This window comes from Dasypus novemcinctus, chromosome 24 (genome assembly GCF_030445035.2).
Source record: "Dasypus novemcinctus isolate mDasNov1 chromosome 24, mDasNov1.1.hap2, whole genome shotgun sequence".
Classification (NCBI taxonomy): Eukaryota; Metazoa; Chordata; class Mammalia; order Cingulata; family Dasypodidae; genus Dasypus; species Dasypus novemcinctus.
In genome coordinates this window covers 12,431,656-12,452,957 of record NC_080696.1, presented here as the reverse complement: position 1 = coordinate 12,452,957, position 21,302 = coordinate 12,431,656, and the positions used below count along the sequence as shown (strand labels likewise).

General features: G+C 38.4%; 2 protein-coding genes across 5 annotated transcripts in view; one reads left to right on the top strand and one right to left on the bottom strand.

The window, feature by feature from the left end:
- Positions 1–11,935, bottom strand: part of MACROD2 (mono-ADP ribosylhydrolase 2) — a 2,160,736-nt gene extending 2,148,801 nt beyond the window's left edge. For 3 of the 4 annotated variants that reach the window (XM_058287574.1, XM_058287575.1, XM_058287577.1), the window contains exons 1-2: positions 11,608–11,913; positions 6,296–6,412 (exon numbers count right to left, since the gene is read on the bottom strand). In XM_058287574.1, the coding sequence (XP_058143557.1) occupies positions 6,296–6,412; positions 11,608–11,653 (163 nt within the window). In that variant the 5' untranslated portion in view covers positions 11,654–11,913. Of the gene's footprint in view, positions 1–6,295; positions 6,413–11,607 lie in introns of all 4 variants that reach the window. The other variant, XM_058287576.1, reaches the window with a different exon arrangement.
- Positions 11,936–17,823: 5,888 nt separating this feature from the next.
- The window catches only part of SEL1L2 (SEL1L2 adaptor subunit of SYVN1 ubiquitin ligase), a 108,788-nt gene continuing 105,309 nt past the window's right edge, over positions 17,824–21,302 (top strand). The window contains exon 1 of the mRNA XM_058287573.1: positions 17,824–17,955. Within this exon, the coding sequence (XP_058143556.1) occupies positions 17,898–17,955 (58 nt within the window). The 5' untranslated portion in view covers positions 17,824–17,897. The remainder of the gene's footprint in view (positions 17,956–21,302) is intronic.

Below are 21,302 nucleotides of genomic sequence, written 5' to 3'. Positions count from 1 at the left end.
CAGTCTCTCTTACAATTAAATATGGCCATGTGATTGAATTTTAGTGAAATACATGTGAAAACCTCCTACTCATTCCTTCTCCTTCCCTTTTCCCTAAGGGTCTCCAGGACAACCTTAGAAGCCACACATTAAAGAAGGCATAAACACCATCTATGTCCCTGACTATGTGAAGCAGAGTGCCCTCTCCCTACCTCAAACACCCACTCCTAGCTCCATAATCCAGACAGCCACCACCAACCCATTAACACCAATTACAAACACACACACACTGAACTGTTACATAAACCAGAAATAAACTTTTATTGCCTTAAACCATTGAACCATGGATTTATATGCTACAGCCGCTAGCCTTATCTAAAATACCACAGTTGGTTTTCATGCTGAAAATTATAAAGTTCAAGAATTCACACACAAGCATGAGTTGGGAACAAGGAGATCCCAGGAAAAAGAAGGCAAATATAAATTAAGAAAGAATGGGTGCATTGGGTTATTGAAGGAAACAGAGAGAAATAGAACGAAGAACTTGTATGATAAGCTGACCTCAGAAAAGCTATGAAGGAAGAACAGACATAGCCAAGAAAAAATGATAAATGGATAATTCTGGGGAATCAGAAAGGAAACTCTAATAAAAAACAATAACAAAAGAGATAATAAGGGAAGTCCCTCTTCATAAGAGAAGTACAGCTAATAAATTAAGAAGAAATGCAAAATTAGAATACCACTTTTTTGGAACCCCTAATAAAATAATGGATCTAAGCAGCAACCATCAATAGCTGCTAAAACCGTTAGGTAAAGAGCTAATAAGGAACTTTACAATGGACAGATCAGGCTAACATATACCTGAACCCATTGATCAATCTTATTACCACAGAGAAAAATAACCAGACATATATGCCTTTTAACATGATGTTTTTTTTAGAAGTACACAATAATCTATAAAATATCCTTTCAAAAAAAATTAAAGCCAAATCTGATCAAGCCTCTGGATTTAATTCATAGCTCATAACACAGGGTACAGGAACATGTTAAACAGCACCACAGAGATGAAACCAACAAAATCCAAAATGTGAAAAATTCCACAGGACAAATCTAGTTTATTCAACAAAAAAAGTATAAGGGGGAGAAAAGAATAGCAAGAGAAGGAACTATATTTAAAAAATTAGGAAACATATCAATTAAATGTAGTATGTGGACCTTGCTTAGATCTTGATTCAAAGTAACTATGCAAAACAGTAACTATGTCACAATGAGGAAAATGTGACTACTACTGTACATTTAATTATATAAAGGAATTATTAATTTTAGGTATAATCATAGAATTGTGGTTAACACAATAAAAATTTGTCCTTAATTTTTAGAGATATATACATATAGGAACATATTTATTTATAGACAAAATGATACAGAATTTGCTTCAAAGTAGTCTGGGGGAAGGTACAGGAAGCACTGATATAGATGAAATAAAATTGGCTATATATTAACTGTTGAAAACTAGGTGATGGTGCATGGAGGTTCATTATATTACTCTATAATTTTGTTTGTTTTTAACCTTCTAATGTGGTAACATATAACACAAAATTTCCCATTTTAACCATTTTTAAGAGCACAGTTCAGTGGTACTAATTACATTCACAATGTTTTGCGATGACTACCCATTACCAAAACTTTTCCATCACTCCAAACAGAATCTCTGCATCCATTAAGCAATAACTTTCCATTTCCCCTTCCTCCCAGGCTCTGGAAACCTCTACTTTCTGTCTCTTTGAATTTGTCTACTCTAGATATTTCATATAATATCTATCCTTTTTTATCTGGTTTACTTCACTCAATATAATGTCCTCAAAGTTCATCCATGTTGTAACATTTAACAGAACTTCATTCCCTTTAATAGCTGAGTAATATTCCATTGGAATAGTCCACATTATCCATTCATTTGTTGATGGACATTTTGTGTTATTCTCACTTCTTGTTTATTAAGCATAATGCTGCTAGGAACATTGCTATACACGTATCTGTTCAAATCTCTGTTTTCAATTCTTTGGGATATATACTTATGAGTGGAATTGCTAAATCATACGGGAATTCTAGATTTAACTTTTTGGGGAACCACCATACTGTTTTTCATAGCAGCTGTACCATTTTACATTTCCACCACCAATATACAAGGGCACCAATTTCTCTGCATCCTCACCAATACTTAGTGATATTTCATTGTTTTTTACTATAATCATTCTAATGAGTGTGAAGTGGTACTCACCGTGATTTTGATTTGCATTTCCCTAATGACCAGTGATACTGAGCATCTTTTCATATCCTTATTAACCACTAAAGAAATGTCTCTTCAAATTCCATTTTATAATTGGGTTGTCAATCTATTGTTTAGTTGTAGAAGTTCTTTATATATTCTGGATATCCAACCCTTATCAGATGTATGATTTCCAAATATTTTCTCCCATTTTCTATAAACTTTTTCACCTTCTTGATAAAGCCTTTTGATTACACAAGAATTTTAGGCTTCAATGAAGTCCAATTTGTATATTTTTTTCTTTGTTGCTCACATTTTTGGTGTCATATCTAAGACTTCTTGCTAAATCCAATCTCATGAAGATTTACCTCTGTTTTCTTCTAAGATTTTCATGGTTTTAGCTCTTTTATTTAGGTCACTGATCTATTCTGATTTAAGAGTAACATAGTGGTTCATCGGTTGATTTCCTTTTGTTTTTTGTTTTTTGTTTTGCGTATGGACAATTTCCCCAGCAATTTCCCCATTTAATTTAGTTATCATCTTTGTCAAAATCCAGTTGGCTCTTTTGGTATATGTCTTAAATGCCCATTATAAAAATGTTTAAAAAACAAAACGAGAGTGAAGAAAGGGGAGGGGAGGAGGGAGGGAAAGAAAAAAGTAAGAGAGGGAGAAAGAGAGAGAGAGAGGAAAGGAGGAAGGAGGAAGGAAGGATGGATGGATCATCCTTTAAAGACTAACTACTGAAGCATTCTCATTTAACACACTGATTGAGCCATCCTACACATAAGGCACCATTCTACCTGCTAGAGACATAGTATAACAGGAGAGACGAGCATTTTTTTAAAATCTCTACAACATAGCTACTGACAAATAAAACAGAATTAAAACACAGTTGCTAACACAGAAGAAGAAATAATTAGAAACATAATTCTAGGGATTTATTAAAAATAGCTGACAAATATGGATATTAACAATAAGCAGATGATATAGTTAATGTTTTTTCAATCTTCTCCCATTCTTCCTTCTTCTGATGCATAACTTTCTGATATTGTCATAGTAAAAATATTTACTGGCTTCCCTCTTTGCACACAAACACTGATTTTATGTTGTTTGGCAATTTTTACTTTGTTTTAGGAAGCCTTAAAATCAAAATTGGGACAAACACATTTGGTACATCCCTCCATTAAAAAACGAAACAAAAAAATCTTTCTACTGTAATAACACAAAGCATTTGATTAAAAGAAAATAAATATGGGCAACATAAGAAAAAAAAATGAAGAAACAATAGCTTGAGAAACTTCCATGATTACATTAGATGTCAAAGATCAAATAGCCTTCTATAAAAGCATAGGTAAATGATAAACTACTAAATCTGAAATTGATATACTGTCCTAGCCTAAAATTATCAGTCATTTCCTATAAATTAGAAGTTATTTGACAAGAAATTATAGACTTTTTTAAACAGTATAAAATCCATATTTTAAAAATTAAACTATTATAAATTTTAGTATCTATTTATAAACATATACATTAAAAGCAGTAGCTTAAGCATTTCAAAATAAAATATAAAAACAAAACTATATGTATAGTTACGCTATCACCTTTTGTGAATTTACATTTTTAAAGGATCTTTTAAATTGCTAAGATATTTAAAACTTGTGACTAATATTTTAGTGTAAATGAGCACTCGGTAGGTAATAATAGAGCAGGGGTTCTTAACCGTTTTTTGCTCCACGGATCCCTTTGACAGTCAGGTGAAAACTAGGGACCCCTAACTAAATCCACACTATACTATGTATTATTTAATAAATATATCACATCTGAGCCAACACATCCCCACAAGAATAATGTTTTTTTGAATTTCAACTCAAACTCATGGACCCCTTGTTAAGAACCCTTGCAATAGAGGAAGGCACACATGAAAGATGTGTGCTGTGGCAAAGAAATTGTAGAATGAGCCATTCCGTTTCGTGAAAAAGAGGTCAGAAACTAATTTGTAGGTCACAATAACATTTTAAGTAACATTTCAGATATTAGATTAAAAAAAAAACATTATTTAATGGAAATACAATTTTGATCACATTACTTAGTTCCCCACATAGGATTTCAAAGTTCAGAAAAGCATAAGTGGAAAAAATGAAATAAATAGAAAAGCATAAGGGGAAAAAGTAAAACAAATAAATTTGTTTGGGAGGAACTGGGGATTAAAACCAGGACTTCATACATGGGAAGCATGCACTCAACCACTGAGCTATATCTACTCCCAGTAGAGCTTAAACTACTTATAAAACTCATATTGGGTGATAGGATAAATGCCCAATATTTAGCAGACATAATTTTGGTGTGTGGTATTTCTGAAAACATCCAACTCTGAACTCTGTAACAACCCAATTCAACCCTACATTGTTACTTGCTGAATCTTCAAACAGGAGCTGCCCATACAGAGGGCAAGCCTCTGTGCAAGGGTGAGCAGACCCAACATCAGGCAATGCAGCCTGGGTATGACTGCTGCTTTGTCAATTGTTCTGGCAGCAGCAGGAATCTACATCAATCTCAGGAGGCAAAATTTATTAAAAAGAACATCATGTACTGTACCCTTAGAAAACTGACCAGCTAAAACAAAAGTGAGCAAGAAAGAAAATCAAATGAATGAAGCACTGGAAAAAGAGAGCTCTACTAGCCATAAAAAATGGAGCCAAAGTGCTCAAGATTGAGTTCTTATAAACAAAAGAAGAAGAAATAATGAGGCCCAACCATTAAGAGGTACACAGTTCTAGGTCAGATGACAACTAGAACCCTATCCTTCTGATCTCTAGCCCTATATTCTTTTTACTACACAACACTGCCTTTTCTTTCAATGACAGCTTTATTAAACCATTATTAAAACAACCTGCATTTACTGAAGACATTGGGAAGGCAGGTCAGAAGTGTACATCGCAATGAACTTGTCCAATTACCCCAACAGAACTTGGACTAGAGCCACTATTCCACTTGCCCAAGGTCACACATGTTTCTAGGCAGAGTAAAATCTAAAAGAGCCCACACCTTTTCAGTCCCAATCCCATATGCTTTGGCTTCCAGAAAAAGAAACTTCTGTCTAAAGCCCCAAACCATCACGTAAAAGTGTTTTCTTCACAAACACAAACATCTAATTCAACTGTTATTCCCCTCATATTTGTCAATAGGGATACCACACTAGTCGTCTTGTTCTGGGCCTATAATATCCTGTACAGTTTCATCAATCTAAGGTCACCATCTGTGGCATTAGCCTCTTCCAAATACCTTTCATAGTTAACTTTCTTTCTTACCTGTTAAGAACTCTAAAAAGCACCCCAAATTCTCTGAAGTTCATGTTCATATCAACACCAGTGAGTGTTAATTCAGAGATAAGCATATTAAGCATCCATTAAATTTTTATATTCTTTTTTAGAACTTTTTTCCATATAACTTTTTAATAGTTAAAACTTCATTTATATTTTATCACATATATGCCCCCAAACAATCTAGACTCTCATTAAATCACAAAGATTTTGAAAGAGGATGAATACTTCACATGTAGATGTAATGCCACACCATACAAAATATGTACTTTTCCCTAAAATTATGTGAAATGTTATTTGTTTTTTCTCTATTCTTCCTAATATACCCTTTTCCAACTGTATCCAATCCTTAAAATAACTTGAAGAAATGCAACATAAATGAACCTAATTAAAGCAAACTCAGACTAAAACACCAAGGGAACAAATTCCTAATGGCATTTGCTCCAAGAATTACTGCAGAAGAGTTAAAAAAAAAAAAAAAAAAGTACCCTACTTCAAATGTGGTGTATTTCAAAGCACAAATTATATTAATATAATTTCCTAAATTTAGAAAATGCATAATAGATTACTAAAAACAATGAAACAACTGAATAACCTAAAAGCAATTTCAAATAGCAAAAATGTCATCTCTTTATTGAATGCCAATTATTCATTTTTATCAACAATTTTCTTTCACAAGTCATAAATACAGAGGACGATTATCTACCTGAAAATGTTCTGAGAAACTTACCATCATTTTGGCTCTTCCCCTTCATCTCCTCCTTCCACGACGGGATGGTGTTCAGGAGAACATAGTCCCTCACATATTCTTTGCGTCTCTCCTCTATGGTCATCTTCAGTAAACGTTCTTGCAAAATAAAAGCATAATCTCCATTTGTATTTAACTTTTAAGCTCGGAAATTATTTTATACTTTAAATATTAACCATGTTAAACTAACCAAACAACTGGTATGGTCTCAAGGTACACCAGATACAATTCCAGTGTCTCCATATGTGTTAAAAAAGGTGTCAAATTAATTCCATATTAGTAGAAAAATAAAATAGTCAGTGCCTGATGAGGAAGGCTCTTATGTGACAGTCCGAGAAATAAGTAAAATCCTTTACTTTTTCAATCAATGAGTATCTACTGCATATCAGGTAATGTGCTCATAATCTGCAAGTACAAAGGTGATGCTTAACTTTAAGGAGTTCACAGGACAAAAGGGGAAATGAATAAGGTATAAAATAAAACTTAGATAAAGTAATATACAAAACACTAAAATAAGTATTACAAATGCTGAGCACAAGAAATGGAGCCCCAAGATACTTTCTCAATTCAATACCACCAACAATAAAAATGCACTTTCAATTTAAAATAGCTTCATGGAAATGACAGAAACACCACTTTAAAATATATCTTTATTCTAAGATTAAAATATATAAAAAAGAAAAGCATCTTAAAAGTAATAATGGTGAAGGTCATTTATAAAGAACTCACTGTGTGCCAGGTCTTCACATGGATAATCTCACTGAAACAATCTTCCTAACAGCTCAGTAAAATTGGCAGTATTTTTATCCCTCTTTTGCAGATTGGCAAATGATGCACAGTAAAGTAAGGAATTTGCTCAAAGTCACACAGCTTAAAAATGGCAAGCCATATTAAAATCCAGACAGTTATCTTCATTAAGTTAGACACTACAGCCACTATTAGCCACTATACTATACTACCTTTTCAGGGAAAGCTCTCCAAAAGAGGTGATTCACAAAGGATAGAATTTTGCCATGAAGAGGTAAGACGTACAGGAAGAGGACTTGGCCCAGTGGATAGGGTGTCCGTCTACCACATAGGAGGTCCGCCTACCACATGCGAGGTTCGCGGTTCAAACCCTGGGCCTCCTTGACCCGTGTGGAGCACCACCACCATGCAGGCGTGCCCCCTGCGTAGGGGAGCCCCACAGCCCAAGGAGTGCGCCCCAAAAGGAGAGCCGCCCAGCGCAAAAGAAATTTCAACCTGCTAGGAATGGTGCCGCACACAGGGAGAACTGACGCAGCAAGATGATGTAACAAAAAAGAGACAGATTCCTATGCTGCTGACAACAACAGAAGTGGGCAAATGGACACAGACAACAGACACGGGGGGGGGGGGGGGTTAATAAAATAAATCTTTAAAAAAAAAAGAGGTAAGAAGTAAAGGCATTTCAGACTAAATGAGCAATATAAACAAAGCTAAGGAGATATGAATAATCAAATAGAGCTGCATGATATGGTAGGAGGAAGAGTGGACACAGAAGTCAAAAGTAAATCAAAACATAAATCAAAACAAAACTATATAGGGACTTGAATGCCATACTTGAAGAGTTTAACCTTATATTCCAAATGGAGTATGCATGTCACAGAAAGTACATAAAGCTACCTACTAGGATGCAGCCAAAAAAATCAGAAATTCTATTTATATTTATTTTTAATCTAAAAAATAAGAAAAACATTAAGATGTACAAATATTCAATATATAAATTGAAATAGGTATCCTCAGTCTGTACATCAGCTGTTATGTATGTCAGCTGTTATGTAACAAACTTTTCCTAAGGTCTTCAACAATGTAGAGAGAGAGACAATCATACTCTCGCACCCTAATACTCTTTCAGCATATTGCAAAGTATTGTAGTTTAGGTGAATGGATTTAAGGATAGTATCCAGTTTTGGGCAATCTAACCTTCATTAAACAATCAGTTTAGAAGATTCCTGCACAGGAATAAACTATAGAAAGTACTAATGTCAGCACAAGTGAACAAGAAATGGGGAGGCAAAATTTCTCCCACTCCTAGAACTAGCTCTTCTTCAGTCACTTTAATACAAAACAAAAAAGATATTTTAATCAGATATTCCATATTCAAATCACATTACCCAAGAGTCAACACCATATTAAGTTTACAGTGACTATGGGACATTCAAGCAGTTGAAACTGAGATTCTGGAGCTCAGGAGGTCTACCTTAGAGATACACATTTTGGAATTTATCACCTAAAATTCTGGTCTTAGAGGACCACGAAGGGAGGGATGGAGGGAAGTCAAGAGATATGGAGGGAGGAAGGGGATCAAACATTAAAAAACAAAAACAAAAACATTTACAGGTGAGCACAAAAGGGGAACAACGAATAAAACTCAGATGTCACAGGGGTACGAGTTGTGTCAAGGCCCCGTGGTATAGAAACCAGCAGAGAAAAGGGTTTTAATAAATAGAAGGGGGAAAATAATGTCAACTGTTACAGGAAGGTCAAGAAGAATAAAGATTCGTAAGTCCCTGGTTTCATCAACTAGGCTACCAGTAGCGCTGAAAAGAAATCAAAGTGGTTAAAAGAGCACAAAATCTCAAAGAATACAGGAGATAGGATAAAGAGCACAAGCAGAGTGGTTAATCTTAGAAAAAAAAAGTGACTCCTCTAAAATAGGAACAAAGCATAAAGCACATTGTAAAGAAACAGACAAATGAGAATACGGAAGGGATGTTAGCGGTGTTCATATCATATGGCATGTATTTTCTCCAAGAATTAAAAGGCAATATCACCTGTTCAGTATAGAGAGAGAAGGTCTTCATGGAATGATAAAAGTTTGGAACTACCACACGGAGGAAGAAACAGGAGATGACTAGTAGCTGCCAAAGCACCACTAAAAAAGCTCAGAACACTAATATGGAATTATTACAATATCACCGATCAGGCTAAAAGACATTATGAAACACCTTGTTTCTGTAAATGGTAGAAGGTTCCTATAGGAACACAACCTGGTATCTGTCATTCCATTTATTTAAAGGCTGAAGTATGGACACTTAGAACAAAAACAAGATAATAGTAAGACAATAAACAATGAGATCATTCAAGTTGTAATACTTGAAGGCATCATACACTTTAAGTGGTTTTGAATTAAAGTATCAAAATACTGGATCAAAAATGTTTACTTACCATATGTGGACTTAAGAATTCCTTATTTGTTATTTGTTTAAACAATGAAACATGCCTAAATCCACAAAATATACACACCTTCTTTGACCTAACATAAAACTTTTCCTTAAAGAATGCTTCACCTTGTAATGAATCCTTTCTGCGTGAACCAAAAACATATAAATAGGCAGACCTACTTATTACATGAGATATGGAATTAAAATACCTTTATAAAATGTCCTTTCACTAGGTGGGCACCCCTTCCTTTAAGCTTTAAATAACAGTTGCAAAAATACCATGCCATAGGCTTTCCAATGGGATGAAAGGAAAAAGGAACCATCAACTTCTCTAACACTATTGTATTAGAATTCCTTAGCTCGTTCTTGATAGTATATTTTATAACTCAATATTCCAAAAGTAGACGTCCTGATAAAACATTCCTGCATACATTTAAGCCTTCAGGTCACATTAACTTTTTCCTTTAACATTAAACTTCATGCAAAAACACCTTAGACAAGAGAAATTTACTTTGTTAAATGCCTCCTTTGTTAATTTGCTTCTTTATTTAGAAAATATTAATTTGATATTTTTCCCCAACTAGTAGAAGCAGAAGAAAAAAGAATCAAAACATTAAAAAAAGACTCTCAAATGCCTGCTTGTCACAGTCCAACTATGTAAATGTTAAAAGACGATAAAAACCATTATAACATTGTTACTTTAGGAATACTGTTTATTATTATGACAGGAAAAGAGTTCAGGTAATCATATCATTTCATCAGTGATTCATGTTATTGAAAACATGTCTATCTCTTCCACCATTTTGCCTTCATTACGATCCTTAATACAAAGCTAACATTTTAAGACCATCAAATAAAAATGGACATAGCTAATTTTTCAAAGCTCACAAGGTTAAACCCTTGGTGAAAGTGTGCTGAAACTAAAGTAACTGCTATTGCTAAAAAAGAGCAAAATTATTTTATACTACTTTATATACCAGGCTATTCTCAATGGCTTTTGTTTTAGGACACCGTAATTTTTAGTTCTATATATTCCTATAATTATCAAAAACATAATTAAATGGCATATAAACTAATTTTCAGTGCCACATTTTTGTAAAAGGTGTGAAAAGGGAGCAAAAAAAAAACACGGCAGACTCAAGTTTTACATTAAAATTTTTTCACTATAACGTCAGAGGGAGAGAAACGAGAAGAGGAAAGAGAAGAAAGGATGAAAAAGGAAAAAAGAGGAGGAAAGAAGGAGAAAGGAGAGGAGAGGAACGGAGGCGTAGAGAGAAGAGAGTGTAGGCGGAAAGAAAAGGAGGCAAGGGAAGAAGGAAGGGCTGGAACGCAAGCATCAATTTCTGAATGAATCAGTGTCACTGTCAATCTAGCTGATATGGATAAACTCTGACAGCATAAAAATCGGGGGCGGGGGGGGATTCACTCACAGAGAGGGACAGTAGTCACACACTCTTACTCCAAGCAACTTCGGACTATGAATGGGGATGGTCTGGGGAGAAACGGAGCGCCGAGGAGAAAAGCCCATGCAGAGCTCTTGAAGGCACTTTTTGCCTCCCCAAGACGCTCGTTTTAGGTGTCCCTAGAGTTCCAGCTTTCAAAAGGCACAATGCAGCGCAGAGGGGGGGACCCAGAAGAGAGGGTAACTCCCAAAGGTGGGGCCACTCTGCCAGCATGGAGGGAGTGGGGGGCTAGGGGGCAGCCGGGGGCAGCCGGGCGCAGCAGCTTCCGTGCGTCCCGCGGCGGGCACGTGTGCGCGGGACCCCCCAACCCTGAGGTCGGGGACTGCGGAAGGCGCACCCGGACAAGGGGAGGCCGCATCCAGGGGCTGTCGCACACGGGTCCGGGAGCGCGACGAGGGCTGCCCCGCGCGGGGATGCCCGGGCGCCGTGGGCGGGCAGGCGCGCGAGGGGTGTGCGTCCGCACGTGCGCGAGCGGCAGGTGCCCGGGCGGCGCGTGCCCGCCCGTGTGCGCGTGTGTACACACGCACCGGCAGGGAGGCGGCACCGGCCGGGCGCGAGGCGGGAGTTCGGGCGGAGGGCACCCCGGCACACACGTCCCTGACCCCCATCCCCACCCCCGCCCCCCAGGACTCGACGGGCCGGTTACCTTTCTCCTCTCTCCACACCTTTTTCTTCTTGTTGCTGGGATACATGCTGCCGTGGGGGTGGCTGGCTTTAAGCTGCAAGTTCCCCAGGCTCACGGGCAAACAGGGTGTGTGTGGAGTGGGAGGGATGAGAGGGGTCACTCGCGAAGGGAAAAAGTGAAAGAGGCTCCGCGTCCCGCGCCGCTCGCCGGTCCTCCTCCCTCAGCCCGCGCTCAGCCGCGGCTCCCACCCGCCTCAGCAACGCGGCCGCCGGTACAGCAGCACCACAGAGCCTGTCAACTAGGTCACGCCTCGCGCTATCCTAACCCCGGGCAGGCCCCGCCTCCCACCGCTAGGCAGCGCCTCCTCCCATTGGCTGCACCATCCGCCGCTCTCGGCGTTCCGGCCACCGCTCGCCCCGACTTCGGCCCCAGAGCGCACGCGCAGGCGCAGGCCCGGGCCCGACGCCGAGGACGTTGGGGAGCTGGAGGAGGCGGGGCCAGGGCGCTAAGGGGCCGGAGAGGGCCGAGCGGCGAGGGTGGGGCGTGGGGCCGGCGCTCGAGGGGAGCGCGAGGTGACCGGCGCCCGCAGCCCGCGTGCTGCGCCGGGAGCGCCCGAGGGCGTGGCCTGTAGGGCCAGGTGCGCCAGGTGACTGGGGAGAGCGCGGGCGAAATCAGTGTCAGCGACTGCAGGTTGTGGAAATGGGAGGAGACCGTGAGTCAACGCGAATTGTCCATCTGTCCTGTCCTGAGCGAATTTTACCAAATAATCTGAAACATTCTTCTTGGTGGGCAGATCAGGCTGAAAGAACTGAAAGGATTGAGAAATGGTCCCAGAGAGTATACAATCGGCTTCTCAACCTTGTAGTAAAAATGGTAAATCTCACTGGGATTCGGTGAAGTTTGCAAAGAACAAAGTTAGACTGAACTATTTAAGGCTTTCAAGGATCGGGAAATAGTGGAACACCAAAATGTTATATTGGAAACAGTCTTACATCAAAGCAAATGTAACTGAGTGCTCATCCTATCTAGCCAGGCCATCATATTGTTTCATTCCCCCACCAGTTACTTCAGGTCAAGTTACAGGTTCAAAGAGCTGGAGTGGTTCTGGGTCATATTAATCTGTTGGTGTTCTGAAAATCCATTTCCAGAAGAATCCAACAAAAGGTAGGATTTAAAGGAAACTTGAACTATACATCCCTTCCCCAAATTTTATCACATTCCTAGATATCAAACCATCCACAGTGCTGATTTGGTGAATGTGGTAAATGCACATTTATTCTGCAATTCTAGAGCAGTGATATGTGTAGTATTTAAACCAGAAAAATAAGGGTAAATAATTATTTGGAACACATTTTCCTAAAGGAAGAAAGGGAGAGGTCCTATTAAGAATTATAAAGAATGAAATGTGATTAAAGGGACACTCTGAAAAGAATGATGCATAACATAATAAAGTAATGATATTTACATCAACTTTGTCCTTGCTGTTTTCCTTTAAATGCAGTAAAATACATAAAAATTTATTCTGGCTGGTCAAAATACAGAAGACTTGAAGAAGGAAGTGACATTTGAGCTAAAAATAAACATACGCACTCATTTACTGGCAATGAAAATTAAAAAGAGAGTTCTTCAAGAGACATTACCAAGGACAAATCAATAGAAATTGGTAACAATAGATTGGGGAAGGGTGAGGAAGAGAAAGAAGGTTACAATTTCATGGAATAGATGAGGATATTAGGCAATACAAAGCATTTGCAGATTTTCTGGAAATAATATAGAGTTCTTATATAGCAAAGCTAGTGTAAGGGCTCTACAGGAAGGTGTAACATACTGAGCACCTTCCCTTGTTAAACCAGGGAAGCTGATCCTATTCCAGCCTACAGCCAATTCTTGCACCTGTGCTTTCTTAAACTTTTTTTAAAAACTTTTTAAAGATTTATTTATTTATCACTCCCCCTTCCCTCCATTGTCTGCTCTCTGTGTCCATGCACTGTGTGTTCTTCTGTGTCTGGTTGTATTCTCATTAGGCAGCTTGGGGAACTGATCCTGGGACCTTCTGGAATGGGAGAGAGGCACTCATTCTCTTGCGCCACCTCAGCTCCCTGATCTGCTGCATCTCTTATTCTCTCTCCTCTGTGCCTCTTTTTGTTGCATCATCTTACTGCATCAGCTCTCCACATGGGCCAACACTCCTGTGCAAGGCAGCACTCCTGCATGGGGCAGCACTTCTTGCATGGGGCAGCACTCCACATGGGCCAGCTCACCACACAGACCAGCTTTCCTTCACCAGGAGGCCCTGGGTATCAAACCCTGGACCTCCTGTATGGTGGATAAGAGCCCAATTGCTTGAGCCACATCTGCTTCCCGATACATTAAACTTTTGATTATCCTTTCTTTCATACCAACTCAAAAACTGCAACCATCCCATTAACTTTTAAACTTTCTCAAATCTCTCCCATGTTTAAAAAAAAAAAAACATCCTGCAACTCCACTTCCCCCTCCAACTACTGCTTCTCTTTCCCTCTGTCAATTTCCTTATGTCCCTTTTCCTGCATCTCAGTCCACTATAATCTGGGTTCTGTCGCATCAATCCCCTGAAAAAATTCTAAGGGGACCAATAATATCCCTGTGCCTAATTTAATGGACATTTTTCAGATTCTCTTACAAGATCTCTCAGCAGCATTTGACAGAGTTAACTCTCCTTCCTCCCTGCAGCATTCTTTCCTTTGATTTCTACACCCTTTCAAGAGTTTCTTCCTACCTGTCATTCCTTCTCAGTCTCCTTTGAAGGCCCATCCTCCTTTTCAGCTATTACGTTTTGGAGTTCTTTAAGACTCAGTACTCACTTCTTGTATCTCTTCACTTTATACTTTTGCTTTAAATAATTTCATACATACTCATGGATATAATTACAACAGAGATTCTCAACCAGCAGCATTTATGCCCCTAAAGGGAAATTTGACAATGTCTGGAGAGATTTAGTGTTGTCACGCTAGGGGTAGAGTGCTACTGGCATCTGCTGGGTAGAAACCAGGGCGCTGTTAAGCTTCCTACAATGCAAACGACAGCCTCTGCACAACAAAGAATTTTCCAGTTCAAACTATCAAAAGTGCTGAGGGTGAGAAATCCTGACTTACACCAATTTGGGGTGGAGGGGGGATTATCTCCAGCAAAGATTTTTTTTTTTAGTTTTAAACCTATGTGTGCTACCATATACTAGATCTATGTCAACTTTAAAAGGTCATGTTGTGAGGTGCTTAGGAAGGAAACTCTGGAACCAGATCACATGGATTCAAATCCCAGGTCTACCTTTATTGGTTACATGCCCTTTGGCAAATTATTCAAATTTTCTGTGCCTTAGTTTTCTCATCAATTGTATGGACATGATACTATAGTACCTACCTCATAAGATTGCTATAACAGTGACTAGCACGTAGTAAATGGTGGCACATGGTGAACAGATGCTTACTAATACTGTTCCCCTCTCTGGGCACATAGGAAGACTATATCTTTTAGCCTCCCTTGAAGTTAGTTAGGGCATGTGACTGCATTCTGGGTTACAGGACAGAAGTGATGTATGCAACTTCCAGGCCTGGCCATCAAAGCCCCTGTGCAGTTGTCCATACTGTCTCTTAATTTCCCCAGTGATCTCAGAAGCAGCACCTTAAAAAGAAAGAACTTGGGTCGCTGAGTCACTGCTTGTAGGAGGAACTCAGAGATCCAAGAAGCACCACATCTGGCTGTGATGTAAACAAGAAATGAACTTTATTGTGTTAAGCCACTGGTATTTAAAGGGTATTTGTTTTAGCAGTAAGCATTAATTACTCTGACAAAAAAATATCATTATCATACAATAGATACTAATATTTAATACCACAAATGTGCCTGAAATGCAATATATACAAAGCTAAACTCATGATCTTTCTCCTATACTCAGTGTTCTTCCATTGTTCCCTATCTCTGAATGGCTCCATCAGCTGAACAATCTAGAAACCTAAATACCATCACCAGAATCTCTTACAACTTCAATCTCATATCAAAGGCATTGCTATACCTGCTTGATTTTATGTCATACAATTCTTAAATCTCTTCTTTCTAATAGCACTGCTATAAGCTCGTGGGCTACTGCAAAGACTTCCTAACTGACCCTCATTTCCACTTTTGCCCTCTTCTATCCAGGTCTACATATATCTATATATCCAGGTCTACAGTATCTATCTGTCCCTCTGGATTTATAAATTCCCCAAAGACAGGGAATTTATCTTTTTGCTCACCATACCCGGAGAATGGAACAATGCCTGGCACATAATAGAATCTCAATAAATATTTATTAAACGAATGAAAGAAATATTTATTGAAATAATAAAAATGACTGAATGAGCATTCATGTTGGTGAAACTAAAATGGAACACATAGAGACCAAAAGGAATTACTTTGGGGAAGCAGAATTGGCTCATCTGATAAGAGTGACCACCTACCACATGGGAGGTCCAGGGTTCAAACCCAGGGCCTCCTGACCCATGTGGTGAGTTGGCCTACACCCAATGCTGATGCACACAAGGAGTGCCATGCCCTGCTGGACTGTCCCCCACGTAGGGGAGCCCCATGCACAAGGAGTGCGCCCTGTAAGGAGAGCCACCAAGCATGAAAAAAGCGCAGCCTGCCCAGGAGTGGTGCTGCACAAACAAAGAGATCAAATAAAATGAAAATCAAGAAAAGATAATTGACTTGATATTCTATATAAATTAGTGAAAATGAAAGCAAGAAGGTGAAGAATAAGTGGGAGGCACTAAACTGAAAACACTGATCATGCACTATTTTTCTGAGATGTTTACAGATTAAAAGAAAAATAGAGGACAGGAGCTGAATGAATACCAGAGTCAAGAGAAAGTTTTTCTAGTAGAGGTGAAAGGAAAAGTGTTTAAATTGAGAAGGATTGTGACAAAAAGATTGAAATAAACAAAGAACAATAAAAAAAGAGAGAGAAAAATAAGTATTAGATAAAGTATCAGAGAAAATAGGAGTGGATAGAATTTTTTTAAAAAAGGAGGCTCAGGCTTTGGGATAAATTAGGGGAAAAAATGAATAAGTAGAGATTCAAAAAAATTTTTTTTAGGTTAAAAAAAGAAGAAAGTCAAGGAAACATGGGTAAAATAGCCTCAATTTCAGTGAAAGTAGGAGAAAAGATCATCTGCTGAAAGATGTTAATAATTCTGGATTAAGATGGGGACTGAAAAAAAGATTATTTGGAGGGTGCTCAATGGTAAATATTTCAGTTTAAATAAATTCTGTTTAGACAAACTTAATAAGTATAGAAATTAGAAAAGTTCCATCTTGAAGTCCCTTGGTGAAAGGAAAAGACATTAGGGACTGTGGTAGGCTTATTTGTAACCCCTGCAGCCTGTGAAGGTTACATTATATGGCAAAAGGGATTTTGTATCTTGAGATGGGGAGATTATCCTGGATTATCTGGGTGGGCCTTAAATGTAATCATCAGTGTCCTTGTAAGAGGAAGGCAGAGAAAGATCAGACTTTAGAAGAGAAGAAGGTAATGTGGCAATGGAGCAGAGACTAGAATGATACAGCCCCAAGTCAAGTTATGCTGGCAGCCACCAGAAGCTGGAAGAGGCAATGAACAGGCTCTCTCCTGGAGCCTCCAGAAGTAACCATACCTGCCCATACCTTGATTTAGCCTTATAACATTCCTTTTGAACTTCTGGCCCCCAGAACTATACAAGAATAAATTTTTGTTTTAAGCCACTAAGTGTGTGGTGATTTGTTATAGCACAATAGGAAACAAAGACAGGAAGTAAACTTGTAAATTCAAATACAATAACCGTGTGTGTTTCTGAAGTAATTACCGGAACACTGTAATAGTTGGATATATTTCAGGCATAATCTCAACTAGCTCCGTTCCGTAGTTATTCTTATTGTTTCTGTACTTTCTTCCTAAACATTCCTTTTGATTTCTGAACTTCCAACAACTCTGAACATGGTTGAACGTTGGTATAGGATGTGTACAAATTGGATATCAGGTCCCTTCTTTTATTTCAGAGAGCAACCCATAACTATTTCAAGCCTATACTTCTTTCCAGCCGGAGGAGTGTCAGATTTCCTCCCACAGCCTGCTCTTCCCAGCAGTTGCCTTCATTCCAGACTGGAAGGAACTTTCTGACAGCCCATTGGCCCAAGAATAAGGAAATGGTTGCTTAGCAACAGAGTCCTGACCCCTACATACCTGAGAAGAGGAAGACTGTGGGCCAGCCATCTCATTCTGCCTGTGTTCAAGTGAGGAGGAGCTGCTTAGGAGAAAAATGAAGCCCGTGTGCCTATTAATAGAGATATTGATAATTCTTGGGGTCACAATTAAAAGTAAGTTCCACTGTCTTTATGGTTCTTTATGAGGACTTTTTCTCTTTGCTCTAACCTCACTGAAGAGGGTAGACACTGGTTAGAAAGTAGAAGTAATTTCACTGTCCTCCCAATTAACACCATTTTTGGTTAAGTTCTTTACAGTGTCCAGTAAGAACAGATATTACTAATGCGCCCGTTTGGACAATGGAAAGAACGTTGTGTGTGTGTATGTGTGTGTGTGTGTGTGTTTATGTGTATTATAAATAGTAAGAAAATATTTGGCAAATTTTTGAGGAAATTTTATGGCATAGGGATATTTGGACTTGTTGCTAAGTTTTGTAAAATCTAGAATATCATGAAAGTCTAGTTCAAGGACTTTAAAATGTAAAGTATAGGAATCAAAAAGTGGGAAAAAGCTCTCTCTATATATATTACATAAAACATACACCTGTGTCTATGTTTATGACATTTTCTAACTTTTCACACTCAAACAATTGTACTTTCAAAGTCCTGATGTTTCCTAACTAGTTGCTGTCTGAAAATGTAATGTTATTCTTCAGTCTTGTTTCTCTGGTTATTATTTGACTTAATTTTTAGCCAGTATTCATATAATTTACTCACTATGAATTCAATTCAAGAAATATTTATTCGGATTTAACCCAGGAATACAGAGTTGGTTTATCATCTGAAAATCAATTAGTTAAACACATCAGATAAATAAAGGACAAAACCACATCATTTCAATTGATGCAGAAAAATCATTTAACAAAACTCACCACCCTTTCATGATGAAAACACTAAAAAACTAGGAATAGAATGGAACTTCTTCAATCTGATGAGGAGAATCTATGAAATCATATGGCTAACATCATATTCAGTGGTAAAATACTTTGCTTTCCCCCTAAGATCAGAAACAAAACAAATATGTCCACTTTTACCACTTCTGTTCAATATCATCCTGGATATTCTAGCCAGGGCAATTAGGCAAGAAAATGAAATAAAGGCATCCAGATTGGAAAGAAAACTATCTCTCTACACAGATGGCATGATCTTGTGTATAGAAAATCCTAAAAAAAACACTAAAAAGAACTATTAGAACTAATAAATGAGTTCAGCAAGGTAGCAGGATAGAGGATCAATGAGTAAAATGAAATTGAGAAAACAATTCCATTTGCAATAGCGTAAAATTTTGAAAATAAATTTGACAAAAGAGTGTAAAACTTGGGAAGCAGATGTAGTTCAAGTGGTTAGGACCTGATTCCCATGTAGCAGGTCCTGAGTTCAATCCCCAGTACCTCCTAAAAACAAAAAAATAGTGCAAAATTTGTACTCTGAAAACTACAAATTCTTGAAAGAAATTGAAGAAGACCTAATGTATTAGTCAGCCAAAGGGGTGCTGATGCAAAATACCAGAAATTAGTTGGTTTTCATAAAGGGTATTTATTTGGGGTAGGAGCTTACAGATACCAGGCCATAAAGCATAAGTTATTTCCCTCACCAAAGTCTATTTGGAGCAAGATGACTGCCGACATCTGTGAGAGTTCAGGCTTCCTGGGTTCATACGTTCCTGGGGCTTGCTTTCCTCTGGGTTCAAGGTTCCTTTCTTCCTGGGGCTGGCTTCTCTTTCTTCTGAGTGCTGACTTCCTGGTCTTCAGCATCAAACTCTAAGATCAGAAATCCCTGCATCAAAAGCTCCAACTCGGTCCTTTGCCACGCCTTTTATCTGAGAGTCTCCACCCACCAAGGGGTGGGGACTGGGTGGGGATGCCACGCCCTAAAGATAACTCAATCATGCCCAGGTACAGATCAGATGACAAATATAATCCAATATTTCTTTTTGGAATTCATCAATTTTATCAAACTGCTACACCTAGATAAGTGAAAAGTCATCCTAGGATCATAGATTGGAAAAGTTAATATTGTTAAGATGGCAATATTTCCCAAATTGATCTACAGAGTCAATATAATCTCTATCAAAATCCCAGTTGAGGGAAGCGGACTTCGCCCTGTGGTTAGGGCGTCCACCTATCACGTTGGAGGCCCGCGGTTCAAACCCCGGGCCTCCTTGACCTGTGTGGAGCTGGCCCATGCACAGGGCTGATACGCACAAGGAGTGCCCTGCCACGCAGGGGTGTCCCCTTGTAGGGGAGCCCCACGCACAAGGAGTGCACCCCATAAGGAGAGCCGCCCAGCACGAAAGAAAGTGCAGCCTACCCAGGAATGGCGCCGCACAGAGAGCTGATGCAGCAAAATGACGCAACAACAACAACAAAAAAGAAACACAGATTCCCGTGCCGCTGACAACAATAGAAGCGGACAAAAAAAGAACATGCAGCAAGTGGACATAGAAAACAGAGAACAGACAACTGGGGTGGCAGCGGCGGGGGAAGGGGAGAGAAAAATAAAATAAGATAAATCTTAGGAAAAAAAAAATCCCAGCTGACTCCTTCACAGAAATTGACAAACTGATCCTAAAATCCGCATAGAAATGCAAGGGACCCAAAATAATCAAACCTTCTTGAAAAAGTTGAACAGTGTTGGAGGACTCACACTCCCAATTTCAAATATTACTTCAAATGTATAGTAATAAAAGACAATGTGATATGGACATGAAGACAGACATATAAATGGAATAGAATTGGTAGTCCAGAAATAAGTCTTCACATTTATGGTGAACTGATTTTCAACAAAGTTACCAAGACCATTCAAGGAGGAAAGAATAGTCTTTTTGACAAATGGTAATGGAACAACTGGGTATCAAAAAGCAAAAGAATGAAGTTGGACTTCTATTTCATACCATACACAAAAGTTAACTCAAAATAGGTCAAAAACTTAAATGTAAGAGTTCAAAAATATAAAACTCTTAGAACGGAACAGGAACATAAGTCTTTGTGACTTCAGATTAGGCAATAGTTTCTTATATATGACATGAAAAGCAATAAAGAAAGTGAAAAGATAACCCACAGAATGGAAAAAGTTTTTTGCAAATTATATATCTGATGAAGGATTTATATCTAAAATATATAAATAACTATTATAACCCAATAATAAAAAGACAAATAACATAATTAAAAATGGATAAAGGATTTGAATAGACAGTTCTCCAAAGAAAATATAATGATGCTAAACATCATTAGCCATCAAGGAAATGGAAATTGAAACCACAAGAGTTAGATCTTCATACCCACTAATATGGCTGTAAAAAAAAGACAGATAATAATAATCATGAGTGAGGATGTAGAGATAGTAGAGCCCCCATAAACTGCAAGTAAGAATGTAAAATAGTGCAGCCACTGGAAAGTAGTTTGGCAGTTCTTAAAATGGTGAAACATAGGTTACAATATGATATAGTAATGCCGCTCTGT